We start from the raw sequence: 14,865 nt of genomic DNA on the forward strand, positions 1-14,865 counted from the left end.
CAGAGACAAGTTAGAAGGGTTTTTACCTTTAGTGTCTGCGCCTTTGGTTTTGCCATAAGGGTCAGTGAAAGGGCGAAGAGCAGGGGTGAAGAAGAGGGGTGGTAGGGACAGGACCCTTGGAAGTGGAAGTGCCACCTGCAGTCTCTTCCCCCACTTTAGGGAGTGAGTGAGTCCAGACCATTGTTCAGTGTCTGGAGCCTCAGACCTGCTGCTTCATCTTTGCCAACCTTGGCAAGGATCCAGGATCCATTTAGAGGGCTCAGGGCCCAGTCAGCACAGTCTAACTACAGTCTAACAGGGCTCTCACAGGGTCCTAGAACCAGAGTCTACAGCCAGAGATTGCAACTTGTATGCAATGTACTTCCCTGGGGGGCCATGGAGTGACCATGACCAGGGCCCCTAGCTCATGGGTATTTCACAGTGGATACCCCAAGGCCTATCACTGAGTACAAAGGGCTCCTCTTACTTAATGAGGATCCTGTTCTAGAGGTTCCGACTAACCAGTCTCTCGGCACCCTCAGAATGAAGTCGAGAGTGTCACGGGGATGCTCAACGAGGCAGAGGGGAAGGCCATCAAACTGGCCAAGGACGTGGCATCCCTTGGGTCCCAGCTCCAGGACACCCAGGTGGGTATCGTGCCACTTCAGCCAGAGGCACCTGGGGTACGACCTTCCTGGGGGTGGGCCCCTAGACTTCCATGTGTCCTTTCCATAGGAGCTGCTTCAAGAAGAAACCCGCCAGAAGCTCAACGTGTCCACCAAGCTGCGCCAGCTGGAGGATGAGAGGAACAGCCTACAGGACCAGCTGGACGAGGAGATGGAGGCCAAGCAGAACCTGGAGCGCCACATCTCCACTCTGAACATCCAGGTGCCCCTGCATGTCCTTGCTTTTCTGGGCCTGAGCCCTTAAGGGTAGATCAGTGGCTCCGATCCGATTGTGGTAGAACGGTGGTGCCATTTTGCTTGGCTCGCCAGCTCCCCCTGCTGTTGAGTTTCTTCAATGAGACAGTGGTCTTTGCTTCTCAGGGGCGCAGGGATGGGAATCCCTCACCACCCTCCTCTCACCCCACCCTGGACACTGCCATTTCAGCTCTCCGATTCGAAAAAGAAACTGCAGGACTTTGCCAGCACCGTGGAATCCCTGGAAGAGGGCAAGAAGAGGTTCCAGAAGGAAATTGAAGGCCTCACCCAGCAGTACGAAGAGAAGGCAGCTGCTTATGACAAACTGGAAAAGACCAAGAACAGGCTTCAGCAAGAGCTGGACGACCTGGTCGTTGATTTGGACAACCAGCGGCAACTGGTGTCCAACCTGGAAAAGAAGCAGAAGAAGTTTGATCAGGTAGGGGCTGGAGGGACCTCCACTCTGCTCATGGACCCTGGCTGGGGGGCATCGGGTCTGCAAAGTATCCAGTGTGGCTGCTGCGTGTGTATCAGCATCCGATCCAGGCTTTGCTGGACGCGATGGAAGCCTAGCCTGCTTTGTGTGAAACAGTAGTTAGGGCTTCTTGGTCAGAGGGAGGAAAGTGACAAAGCCTCAGTAACTGTGACTTTCCGGGTCCCACCACCATAAGGGCCATCTAGAAACCCAGTCATGCCTTGGGCTCTAGCCCCGATAAGGAATGAGGTTTACTGATTTTATTTACTCGCGAGTATTTATTGAGTAACTGCTGAGATTTCCAAGTAATTTAAAGTATCTACCCTTGAAATACCACTGTTCCCTAACATTTCATCACAGAGAGTCTTGAGCACACAGCAAAGCGGAAAGCACTATACCGTGAACACCTGTACACCACCACCTGGCTTCAATCATTAATGCTTTACCACACAGACTTTATCCCACACTATTTATAAGGGTGTATTGCATCTGTCATTTGTATCTTTTGGATGCATTTCAAAGCAAATTACAGACATTTGTACATCTCTCCCTTGATACCTCAGCATTGCGTATAAAAACTAGGGTTCATTTTTAAAATATTTTTTCTTCCCTTGAATACATACAATGAAATGTGTAAATCTTAAGTGTACACTCACTGAGTTCTGATAAATGCATACATCTGTATGACCCAAACCCCTAAATACCAACCTTTAATATACGTTACTCAGATTTAGTAAATATGATTTGGTTTACAAGTGACTTGGGATTTATTCCAAACATCAGTTTTGGGATTGGACTTTGGGATTCTTCCCTCTTCTACCAGCCATCCCTTCCCTGTGCTGACAGCTTGTCCTCACTGCTTCTAATCTGCAGTTTCATTACCTGGCCCAGGGTCTGAGGCTGCTTTATTATTTTCCTGCCGCAAACAGTGGAGAGTTTTTGTGTTGACTGCTGTTTGGGAGTCCCTGTTACTTGCCTTTGTTGAATTCTGGCAGTCTGGGTCTTGGATGTTACGGTGTATACTGCTCTCTCCTTCTAAAGCTGAGATTAACGTCAGTATGGTGTGTTCTTGGAACTGCTTCTCCAGGCAGAGGGGGAACTGTGTGCAGATCCATCCACCACTCACCATTGCCCTACTGCGGCTCATAGGCTACTCTTGTGAGCGAGCGACTGTGGCCATGAAACAACAAAAGAATAATTGGCCTCTGGGGAGATTAAATGTCACCCTGACCTTGGTCACAGCGCATTCTAACCAACATGGGCAGCATCAGTGATTTCCAAGCACAGAGATTCAGTGGATGCTGGCTCTGCAGAAGGTTGACCTCAAAGTCGGGGAGCAGTCTTATTATAAACTGCTTGCTTAGACACATGACTTCCTTCCACCTGCACCAGGACAAGTTCAGCTGGACACAAGGCTTCTTCCCCATATTTGCAGTTCAATGCAGCCGACCCTCGGGCATGCCTAAGCTCACCTCTGGGTCTTCTGCTGTGTTGCAGTTGTTGGCCGAGGAGAAAAACATCTCTTCCAAATATGCGGACGAAAGGGACAGAGCCGAGGCGGAAGCCAGGGAAAAGGAAACCAAGGCCCTGTCACTGGCACGGGCCCTTGAGGAGGCCTTAGAAGCCAAAGAGGAGCTCGAGAGGACCAACAAAATGCTCAAAGCTGAGATGGAGGATCTGGTTAGCTCCAAGGACGATGTGGGCAAGAACGTAAGTGGCTCTTCATCATCTTTGCTTGTCTACGTTTCACCCACCCACTCTCTGTGCTATTTATCAGTCCACGGGGGAAGGAGGGGGCTCCATGCCTCCTTCATGCTAAGCAATAATCAGGAATTGGAGGAAGTCCCTCGGGCTGATGCAAAGAAGGGGCCTGGTTGGGAACTGCATTTGGGGGTGGGTTCTGAGTCAAGGGTTCCGAGAGGATGGCTCTGGTCTGGACTCCTGGTCATGCATCTTGAGGGTGGCAAAAGCCACGTCCCTGATCTTGATGAGCTGTCACTGGGGGCTGCCCGACCATCTTCGTGACGTCAACCCTTATGTAAAAGGTCCATGAGCTGGAGAAGTCCAAGCGGGCCCTGGAAACCCAGATGGAGGAGATGAAGACCCAGCTGGAAGAGCTCGAGGATGAGCTGCAGGCGACAGAAGATGCCAAGCTGAGGCTGGAGGTCAACATGCAGGCCCTGAAGGGCCAGTTCGAGCGGGATCTCCAGGCCCGGGACGAGCAGAATGAAGAAAAGAGGAGGCAGCTCCAGAGGCAGGTAACCTATGGGGGGGGGCGGGGAAGGGGAGGTGGGGCGGCCTGCTTCCTTCCTCCCACCTCCACTTCCTGGTTTCATGGAGACTCTGATCTCTCACCTTTGACCTGGGGATGAGAAACCCACCTTGCAGGTGGTTGTGCAAACCTAGGCGCTGGGAAGGGATCCTAGGGGAGGCCTTGCCCGGCAGCGCACGTCTCTCTCCTTGCTCAGCTTCACGAGTACGAGACGGAACTGGAAGACGAGAGAAAGCAACGTGCCCTGGCGGTGGCGGCCAAGAAGAAGCTGGAAGGGGACCTGAAGGACCTGGAGCTGCAGGCCGACTCGGCCATTAAGGGGAGGGAGGAAGCCATCAAGCAGCTACGAAAACTGCAGGTGGGTGATGCCCCGAGGGCCGGGCGCGCGGGGGAAGCCAGGTCAGCAGCAGTGGGGAGGACACAGGCCTCCCTCTGTCGCTGGTGCCTGGTCACCTGGTGCTTTTCCATCACCCTTTAGCTTTGGGGGCTGTTTCCTGCCCTGGGGGTGGGGGGGCAACATCAGGTGTTTGGCTGCGGCCCCCAGATCTCAGCACCGCTTCTCAGGTCTGCGAAGCCCATCCAGAACCGTGCCCCAGGCAGCCACCTGGCCATGTGAGGCTGAGGGCTCTGCGGTCAATCGTGGGAAATCCTAGGGTTAGCACAGAAAGGTAATTTGGGCAGCAGGACTCGGTGAGTAAGGACCTCTTAGCTGGTCCCGCCTGTTGACCACGCAGGCTCAGATGAAGGACTTCCAGAGAGAGCTGGAAGACGCCCGCGCCTCCCGGGATGAGATCTTTGCCACGGCCAAAGAGAATGAGAAGAAGGCCAAGAGCTTGGAGGCAGACCTCATGCAGCTACAGGAGGTAAAGGCTTCTTCTTGCTGCGAGAGCCCTGATGAGGATGACGTGATTAGCAGCCCCGGGCAACCCCAGCTCGTGCACCCTCGTCCAGCATTCCACACGGGTGGGCCCCATAGCGAGGGTGGGGAAAGACACAGGGTTTCCTCCCTGATGGATCTGCAGGCCTCCCCCTGAGCTCAGAGGAGGCCGAGCCATTTTAAGAGATGGCTGGGGGCCAGGTGACGGGAACGGGGTGGATTCTCGGGTGGGCTCAGCCCTTTGCGGGCAGACAGCAGGTTTCCTTGCTCCCCACCTGCCACCGTCCAGGATCTAGCCGCGGCCGAGAGGGCTCGCAAGCAGGCAGACCTGGAGAAGGAGGAGCTGGCTGAGGAACTGGCCAGCAGCGTTTCTGGAAGGTATGAGCCACATGGGGAAAAGGGGGTGCCTAGACTCAGATGATGAGGGAGAGGCAGTCAGAGGAGAGTCTCCTGGACCCCATTTAATGCTGAAAATGATAGAACGTTCAGCTGAGCTTGTGACAGGGGTCATGGGGTTCTCACACCCTATTTGAGGGTATAGCCAGTTTCACTCATTCTGAATGAATGGCATGGTGGGGACGTGGCATCTGGGGACGTCGGGGAGGAGGGAGCTTATCGTCATCCCAGGCCTGGCTTTGCTGACACCAATTGGCTCCCCACTTCCCGCTGTGTACCCTTGGACAAGCCTCTAAGCCTCTCTGAGCCTCAGTTATAAAAGGCGGCAACCCTGAGGCATTGCTTCTCCAAGGAAGGAAGCTCTCTAAGCCTCCGAGTGGAGGCTGGAGGCCCCAGAGCGGCTACCTTTCCCTTAGGAACACACTGCAGGACGAGAAGCGCCGCCTGGAGGCCCGCATCGCGCAGCTGGAGGAGGAGCTGGAGGAAGAGCAAGGCAACATGGAGGCCATGAGTGACCGAGTCCGGAAGGCCACACAGCAGGTGGGGCCGGGGTGGCCAGGAGCAGGGCAGCACATGCCTCAGATCCGCCCTGTTCCAAGCCTCACAAGGCTTCAGGACAGGCTCCGAGTGTGCCAGGCCCCAGTGGGGGTGGATGAGAACTCGAAGATGGGAGAGTAGGGACCCAGCACGTCTGCTCCCGAGCGTCCACTCCCTCCCCTTCCAGTCACGCCAGCACCCGGCCTGCAGCACCTCCTTTGGTGGCTCCCTCCAGTAGACGATGCTCGCCCACAAGGGCCTTGGCGGTCTCCTTCCTGCTCTTTCCTCAGCCCCTGCCTTACAACAGTGAGCACTCAGTGACATCACTGAGCGCCAGCTCCATGATGGGCGCTGGGGACCCATCGTGTGACCTGGGCGGCACCGGGATGCTTCCTGGAAGAGCTGCCTCTTGAGCTGGGTCTTCAAGGATGGCCAAGAAGGAGCTGGCTGCTGGAGGGGAAGGAGGAGGGCTTCTGGGTGCTCCATCTCCAGGGACCTGCGCAGAGGCCAACGAAGGCTGGGGGCTGCGGGGGGGAGCCGTTCATCTCAGTGCACCGTCTGGCACTTCCCAAGCCCTCCACCTGGTGACCTTCACCCTCCTCCCCAGGCCGAGCAGCTCAACAATGAGCTGGCCACGGAGCGCAGCGCAGCCCAGAAGAATGAAAGTGCGCGGCAGCAGCTTGAGCGCCAGAACAAGGAACTGCGGAGCAAGCTGCAGGAGATGGAGGGGGCAGTCAAGTCCAAGTTCAAGTCCACCATTGCAGCTCTGGAGGCCAAGATCGCACAGCTAGAGGAGCAGGTCGAGCAGGAGGCCAGGTACGGTGGGAACAGGTCCCGAAAGACAGCCGGCTTGCCGGTGAGTGGCGGGATGTCGGGGGTCAGTCAGCCTCTCTGGGCATCAGTTCTGGCTGAGAAATCAGCTCAGTGGTACCCGTGCTGCAGCTGTGTTGGGAGAACTGAGTGAGAACATAGGAAGGTGCTGTGCCCTAGCCTGGCCCAGAGTAAGCCTCTGAGACATTAGCTGCTCTAAGCAGCATGACTCTTCAGTGACGTCGGCCAGACTTCCCAGGAGCTCATGTCACTTTGCCTAACGTGTGTCTGCAGGATGTCACATTAATGGGTACACAAAACATTCAAATCAGCCCACAGAAACATGGGAAGGCTTCTCACTTAAGTACGGTCCCTGAGCTGTAAGGTCACAGCACATTCATGACCATCAGATAGGGTCGGGATCCTTGCACTGTTTTTGCTTTCGGTGGTGGCTTTACGGATAACTCACATACCACACAGTGCACACATTTAAAGTGTACCGTTCAGTGGCTTTCAGTGTACAATTCATAGGCACACGCTCACCAAAGTCAACTGTAGAACGCCATCATCACCAGTAAGCAGCCCTGTATCCTTAACCATCACCCTCTATTTACCATCTCCGGCCAACCACTGATTTACTTTCTGTCTCTGTTGTCTATTCTGGACACTTTGTAAAGTGGGATCATACATCACGAGGCCTTTTGTGACTGGCTTCTTTCACGGAGCATATTTTCAAGGCTCCCCCGTGCTGTAGCCGATGTCAGCACTTCATTCCTTTTCATGGACGAACATTATTCTCAGGATGAGCCCTGATTTGGGCTCAGGAAAAGTGCCCACCGTGGGCCATGCTGGTCCGGTTTACACACCGACTGCTAGGGAGGCCCTCCCCATCTGACACATCCCCACTTCCCCTGTGTGTGCAGAGAGAAACAGGCGGCCACCAAGTCGCTGAAGCAGAAGGACAAGAAGCTGAAGGAGGCCCTGCTGCAGGTGGAAGACGAGCGCAAAATGGCAGAGCAGTACAAGGAGCAGGTAACCCTGCCCCGCCCCCTCCCAGCCCCGCAAGCCCCGACACAGACCCCCCTGACCCTCGGGCCTCTCCTTGACAGGCTGAGAAAGGAAACACGAGGGTCAAGCAACTCAAGAGGCAGCTGGAGGAGGCGGAAGAAGAGTCCCAGCGCATCAACGCCAACCGCAGGAAGCTGCAGCGGGAGCTGGATGAGGCCACAGAGAGCAACGAGGCCATGGGCCGGGAGGTGACGGCGCTCAAGAGCAAGCTCAGGTGAGGGACCAGCCCCCGGGGGCCTCGTCTCACGGGCTGGGTGCACAGGTCGGCCTGAAACCTCCACAGTGGCTCAGAGCCCCTTTCCCCAAAGCCCTCGCAGCTCTCTGGCTCAGCAGCATGTACGCAGCACCAGCATGTGCTGGATGTGGGCGGGGCCCAGATCACAGGGGCCCTCCCTCTGAGCAGCACCCCTTCTGTCCTAGCAACCGCTCCCATCCCATCCTCCAGGTGAGGAGGAGGAGGCGGCAGCACCTCCATCTCCTGAGACCTTTCTTCCCTGTGTCGTCAACATCTGCAGAATCCCTTCTCTCTTAACCTCTTTTCTGGACTTTCTCTTCCCCACCTTTCCCTAACTCGGCGTTTCTCTGCACTATTGCCATTCAGGGCTGAAAAATTCTTTAACATGGGCTGCCCTGTGCACTGTAGGATGTTGAGCAGCATCCCTAGCCTCCACCCACTAGATGCAGTGGCACTTCCCCAACGTCCCCCGGGGGGGCCATCACCCACAGTCAGGACCCTCTGCCGTAAGTGGACTGGGGTTGTTTTCTCTCCCACACCCCCTGAACCTCTGAGCCTGAAGGGGGTGGGTGCTCCCCCGCTCCTCAGGGCTCCTTCCCATCCCCTGGTCCACCTGGTTCCCTGAAGGTTTTAGCTCTGTACTTCCTATCACACTCGCTCACACCCCACTGCAGGTGGGTGATCCAGCCTCTCAAGTCCACAGCGTTCTCTCCTCCAGGACCCTGCCATTCCCCGGGCATTCCCAGTAACTCTCAGCCCTAATGTGACCATCAAGCACCCATCATCTGCCTGCCACCACTTTTCTTTAGCTCACTCCCTCTGTCTCCGCCGGGGTCTCCAACCCCTCGGCTCATCCTCTCATCCTCTCGCAGCCCCACCGACTCTATGGTTATGGTCAGCCTCTCCCACATCCTCCACACTCTAGTCTCCCCTCCTGCTGTGTTGTGCTGACTTGGTTAAAACACAAGCCAAGGGGCTTCCCTGGTGGCGCAGTGGTTGAGAGTCCGCCTGCCGATGCGGGGGACACGGGTTCGTGCCCCGGTCCGGGAAGATCCCACATGCCGCGGAGCGACTGGGCCCGCGAGCCGTGGCCGCTGGGCCTGCGCATCCGGAGCCTGTGCTCCGCGACGGGAGAGGCCACAGCAGTGAGAGACCCACGTACAGAAACAAAAAAACAAAAAAACAAAAAAAACACCACAAGCCAAATTAAACCCAACCGCCAACCTTCTGCAGCTCAAAGCAGTTTGGAAGAGCAAACAGGTGTGCTGCCACTTCCACTGGAAACTAAATCGTGGAACCAAGCTGACCTCACTTAGTGCTGCCTGGACTTTTGCCTCCCCATTCCTCTCAGTCCCCGCCTCCTCTCACCCCTCCCCCATCCTCTCAGCCCTCCCCCCTTAGGCATCTGCTTTTCACTCTCCCTAAACTTACTATCCCTGCCATCCTCACTCTCAGCTGATGACTTCACTTCCTGTTTAATGGAAAAATGGAAACTATCATGAAGTATAGACAAGCCCCCACTTCCCTATCGACACACCTCCCTACATCTATGCTCATTTCCTCTATTTTTTCCCCCCGTTTCTGTGCTCAACTGTCCAGCACCAACTGAGGTCCACCCCACATCAGACCCACCCCCCTCTTGTTTAACTGAGGACGTTGTTCCTGAAAGTCCTGCCCTTCTCCCTTGTGACGTGTCCTCTCTCACTGAGTCATTCCATTAGGTGAACAAACCTAACCCCGCTTCCCTGCTGTTACCACAAAACTCTAACTCAGTGGTCAGTCCTCAATCCTCACCTGACTCAGCAGCATATGCTATAGCCCATCACTCCTCTTTACTGGGCCTCCCGGATACCACCCTCACCTGGTATCCTTCCTACCTTTCTGGCCATGTTTCATCTCTTCTGCTGGTACCTCATCTCAAAGCCCAGTTGCTGTTGGTCTGCCCGGAGTGCCATCCTGGTCCTCTCCCCACCCCCCCACCCCCACCCTGTCTTCCTGCCCCAGGGCGCCATCCTGGTCCTCTCTCCATCCCTACTGCTGCTCATTCCTTAGGTGATCTGAACCAGCCTGGTGGCTTCAAAGTTCCATCTATAGCTAGTGACTTCCTAGTTTATCTCCAGCCCAGACTTCCTGGGATTCCAGACCTCCTTGACATTCCCATTCAATGCCTAACAGGCAGTTCACACCTAAACATACCCCAACCTGGGCCCTGACTGAACCCCTTCACCCCAAAACCAGCTTCTCACAATCCTCTGCAGCTGAAAGTTGCCATTAATCCAGGCCGCAAACCTTGTGCTCATTCTTTATTTTTCTCTCTCCTTTACACCCTGCATCCACTGTTGGGAAATCTGGTCAACTCTCCCTTAAGGAATACTCTACATCCAGAATCGAACCACTGCTTGCCACCCTAGTCCAAGCTACCCTCTCCTCCCATCTAGACAACTTTCTCAGCCTCCTTGTGGGCCTCTCTGCATCCATACTGGCCCCTTATAGTCTGTTCTCAACACAGAAATGGAACTGGATCACGTCCCTCCTTTGCTTGGAGCCCTCTATGGGGGCTCCACCTCACTCAGAGCCCAAGTAACATCTTCACAATGGTTAGTTCCACTAGGCCCTACGTGATCTCTGTACTCTGCCTCCTAAATTACCCCTCCACCTCCACCTCTTCCTACACTGCCTCAAGGCCCTTGCACTGGCTGCTCTCTCTGCCTGGAATGCCCTTCCCCCAGCTTGCTGCACTAGCTGGCCCCTCCTTCCCTTCCTGCAGGTGTTCACTCACCCATGTTACTAGAATTTTCCTACCTTACTCTTTACCATTCTCCTCTCTCTTACGCACTTGTCATCATGGAACTTGCTATTTCTTTTACTTATCTCGTACACAGTCTGTTCTCACTCTTGGCCTGCGAGCCCATGAACACAGAGGCTTTGTCTGCTTATTCATCCCCAGTGTCTGGGATAGTGCTGGGCACAGAATAAACCTTCAATTGTTGAGTCAGAGGTGATGTTTCTCCAACCTCAGGCATTCTTGTACCACCTTTGCCATTTTGCCTTACCACCTGTACTTTTGTTGACTTGATGTTTTTTTTGAAATTAACTATTTAATCATACATATGTCGATTTACAAATGAAACCTACCACCCCTGTACTGTTAAACCAGCATGCCTTGCATCAACAGGTCACAATGAAGTTAAAACAGTGAAAACTAAACAATAGTGAGTTCTAGCTATTGTGGCCACAAACTGATGACTATGATCTGAAGGCAGACTTCTCAGTTAAAAAGGGAATGACAAAGACATTAGCACCAAACAGATTTTCTGACATAATCAGACGTATTTACGAGTGGAAAAGGGAATACCTTTCTTACTGTGCAATTCAGCAGTCCAAGGGCATACCTAGGAACCCTCTGCAATCACCTGGCATCTCGACTCCAGACTCTGAGAACCACTGCACGAGACAAGGGGAAAGCCCGAACCCCTTCCAGGAGGGGAAAGAGAGCAACTGGCTCAGAGAACAGGGATTTGGGAAGGAGCCCCCTGCCCGTGCAAGGTGAGGGGTGGTGCGTCCCCACTGCTGGACTCCCCAGCACTTGCTCGGCTGCTGACCGGATGCTGCCCTTCCTCGGAGGCGGGCTGAGCAGCGGGAGAGCCGTCAGCCACCCCGGCTCTCTCACCCTTTTGTTGTCACTGCTCCCTTTCTTGGGACCGATGGTTCTTGCAGCACATGCTGACCATCCTCTTTGGGTTCTGCCCCAGACAACGACCCTTCTTGGGCTGTACAGGCTGGCATTGGACTAACCATTTTTTACAGTTAATATGAACACGCACACAACATAAAAATGGAAGACGGGTCCTACCTTTTCCACCTTCTCTGAGTCCTCTAGATGTACAAAAGCACAAAATCAAGCACTACAGCCTTGAGTGAGGTGGGCAAGCCTAGCCAGCTCCTCAGCGAGCAAGAAATTACAGAGCAGGCTTCCCTGGTGGCGCAGTGGTTGAGAGTCCGCCTGCCGATGCAGGGGACACGGGTTTGTGCCCCGGTCTGGGAAGATCCCACATGCCACGAAGCGGCTGGGCCCGTGAGCCACGGCCTCTGAGCCTGCGTGTCGGAGCCTGTGCTCCGCAACGGGAGAGGTCACAACAGTGAGAGCCCCGCGTACCACAAAAAAAAAATTACAGAGCAAGTTTCACACAGTTTTACCAGGCAGGTAAATCTCAACACAAGCCCTGCTTAGAGCCCGACCAACGCACCTATCACTCCTGACACCACCAGGCATCTCCACAGGAGCCGCCCAGGGTGCCCACCTCTACTGTCTGGCTATGGGCATAAAAGGCAACAAAGACGGAGTAATGATACTAAAGTGAGAGGCTGCTGCAGGCTCCTTGCCCAGGTCTGTTCAGGTTCTGTTCCCACAAGGATATTTTGGACTAGCTTACTCAGATTCCTTTACGTTCCTGAACAGACATGCAGAATGGGAGGAAGCCACCTGAGTTCTTCAGAGAAGCTCTGAAGGACAGAAATTTGCTTTTTAATTGGGGAAAAAAAGGCTCGTCCTTTTGTGTGCCAGGCTCTCTGAGAGCTCGTGGCTTCAGGTGCTCCACCGTAAGGGTGACTTAAAGGTGCCTTTAATTATTTAATTGAAGCAAATGCATTGATGATTACAATTGCACTTGAATGGGAGGATGGTAACCACCGGGGACTCTCTCTCTCTGTTTCAGAGGCCCCCTCCCCCAGGAAACTCCGCAATGACTCACCAGGTATCATGCCTGCAGCTTCGCGGCTCGTGTCTGTGGCTCTTGGTTTCCACTTCCTTTCCGCCAACCTGCCCCCCTGCCCCCCGCCCCCCTTTTGTGGCCCTTGCAAATTCCTGGGAATCCTACAAACTCTGAAGGCCTAGATATCTTAGTTCAAAACTGTCTTTCATCAAAACCAACATCGACACAAGAAGACCTCATCTCTTTACCCATTTTCCTTCCTTCCTTCCTCCCTCCTGCTTTGGCGTGTGACGTGGCACCCATGTGGCCTGTCGCCGCGTGCTGAGAGTTTAGAGGCTGCGTGTGGCTTGGATGGCTCTTACCTGTGTGACAGGCCCCTTGTAATGATGAGGCCATGGCTGTGCCATACTCCCTCGTCTGGCTCAGACACCACGCTGAGCAGATGTGCCAGCTCCACTGTCTGGGTACCATCCTGGAGAATGGCTTCCATCCAGCTGGTCTGGTTCACAAGTCAGAATTAGCAAAGCACAGGGTCACAGTGGCCACGGCCCCCCAAGGTGGGGTTTCCACACACGCGTGCAAGGGAAACGAGCTCTCACCCCGATGACTCACTGGGGTTGTGTGGGGCTTGAGCGAGGGCCAGCTGCTAACTGCATCTTCAGTGCACGAGGGCCACACCGGCCACCACAGGGCCAGGCGCGGTCCAGGCAGAGCCTTTACTGGAGGTCTCACGGGCACACGTTCACGGACCGGGGATGGACACCCAAGACTCAGGGAGCGCATGGGGCCTTCAAAAGACAGGGTTGAGAGGCCTCGACTTCTCTGGGATCCTGACAACGTCCTCACACGTGGAGTGAGGCACCTGGGGCCTGGCCTTCGCCTCATCCTCGAGAGGCCCAGCCAGCCCTGCCTTGTGTCTGTCTTCTCTCGGAGAATCCCGCCTTGCTGTTGCTACCCAAATACTTAAAGCTGGATGAGGTCTTGGCAGGAGTTTTAGGCAGGAGCATCATGCCTCTAAGACACGGCTTTTGAGCAGTTTTTCTGCCAGCACATCCTGATCACAGGATAAGCTGGAGTCTAGGGTTGGCTGGGGTGTAGGACCCACCCGTTGATGGAAACTGAGTCCTTGCAAAGCAGCAGGTGCTCATGCTCTTGTACCGATCCTGGAATGCCAAGAGTACCTTAGATACGTTTCTGAGTCCGTGAATAGAATCCAAGTTCTCCAGGATCAGACCCTTTAAGAAAATTTTAGAGGGGTCCTTTACTTCCTGTGAGATACAGCCAGTGTCAACCTTTGCCTAGGATTTGAAGCCAATTCCTTCAGGAAAGGCCCCTGAACCAGAACAGACCAGCTTCAGGACTGGTGCCCATGCAGGGGGCTTACAGGGACACAGGCACGATTGATTTACTTAGATCAAGGGAGCGCATTGATTAGTTAAACTCCTCTAGTTAGCAAATGCAGACTCTTCGGAGAGACAAAGGGAGCCTGAGCCACTGTTTCCAGCTCCAGGCCATCCCATCCAGTTTTGAACCTGGAGGGTTAGACACGGAGGAGAGCTGTGTGGATGGCTGCTGAGCCCTGCACGCCGGGACCCTACTCTGTCCCGAGTTCTTGGAGAACACAGTGCTAAAGAAGGAAGAGACTTTCAAAGAACCTCTAGAGACTGAGTGATAGAAAGTTAGTTCCAAAGGAGCTGGAGGACTTCCCTGGCGGTCCAGTGGTTAGGACTCTGTGCTTCCACTGCAGGGGCACAAGTTCAATCCCTGGTTGGGGAAGTTCTGCATTTGAGGTGCGGCCAAAAAGAAATAAATAAATAAAAGGAGCTGGAGGCCTAGAAGCTTCCCTCTGATGGGAGTGAGGCTGACCCAGGTCTTTAGTCGGCAGTAGCTACTAAGTATTTATTCCTGATCGCTGCCCCTTGGGAAGTACGATCCACCCCAGTGGGTTTTACCAGCCCGGGTTCCTCCCACCCTTGGACCCCAGAAGGTTCGTGTTGGGAAGCCCCATGTCAGCGATCAGGAAATCCTTGGGCCTTGCTTATGCCTCCTGTCTTACCTGAGTTGCCCCCTTTGACTAAAGAACTGACGGGCTGGGTTCACTGGGATGGGCTCACCCTCGTGGCTTTTCTGTCCAGCCTTTGTGTGGCGAAGCAGGTCGTTTTTGTTGCAAAAAACTTGCTTTCTTCTTAGACATCCTAAAATGAGTGAAGACCTGTCAAACAGGGTCAGATGGCTGGAGCCCAACACACAACATTATTTGTTGTGGTCGCTGAAAAGAAGGCGAACTTTCCTTCCAAACTGGAGGTTAAGTGCAGGCGGGTCTGATTTTTCCTCCTCCTGCCTGCCCCGCCCTCCTACACAAAGCCTCACTTCAGGTGACCAGGGCAGGCCCTGTGGGAAAAGGGCATCCGGCAGCACGGAGGAGAGGAGATGGGAGTGGAAAGGACAGAGAGAAAGGGGTGTCCCACCAGCTAGGGCTAAAAAACACCCTGGATTAACATGTCTAATGTTATTTCTGACAAATATTCATTGAGCACCCATTCTATGCCTTGCACAGTGCCTGCCATGGTGCGCCCAAAACAGG

The 14,865-nt window shown here is 54.4% G+C and overlaps 1 protein-coding gene across 2 annotated transcripts in view; it reads left to right on the plus strand.

Moving 5' to 3' along the window:
• The window catches only part of MYH11 (myosin heavy chain 11), a 126,527-nt gene that overhangs the window by 110,393 nt on the left and 1,269 nt on the right, over nt 1-14,865 (plus strand). For both annotated transcript variants that reach the window (XM_081257429.1, XM_081257430.1), the window contains 12 exons: nt 522-626; nt 715-867; nt 1,090-1,338; nt 2,872-3,084; nt 3,420-3,632; nt 3,843-4,004; nt 4,381-4,509; nt 4,813-4,901; nt 5,336-5,459; nt 6,064-6,272; nt 7,190-7,298; nt 7,376-7,548. In XM_081257429.1, the coding sequence (XP_081113555.1) occupies nt 522-626; nt 715-867; nt 1,090-1,338; nt 2,872-3,084; nt 3,420-3,632; nt 3,843-4,004; nt 4,381-4,509; nt 4,813-4,901; nt 5,336-5,459; nt 6,064-6,272; nt 7,190-7,298; nt 7,376-7,548 (1,928 nt within the window). The remainder of the gene's footprint in view (nt 1-521; nt 627-714; nt 868-1,089; nt 1,339-2,871; nt 3,085-3,419; nt 3,633-3,842; nt 4,005-4,380; nt 4,510-4,812; nt 4,902-5,335; nt 5,460-6,063; nt 6,273-7,189; nt 7,299-7,375; nt 7,549-14,865) is intronic.

Source organism: Mesoplodon bidens (genome assembly GCF_964165515.1).
Source record: "Mesoplodon bidens genome assembly, chromosome: 15".
Classification (NCBI taxonomy): Eukaryota; Metazoa; Chordata; class Mammalia; order Artiodactyla; family Ziphiidae; genus Mesoplodon; species Mesoplodon bidens.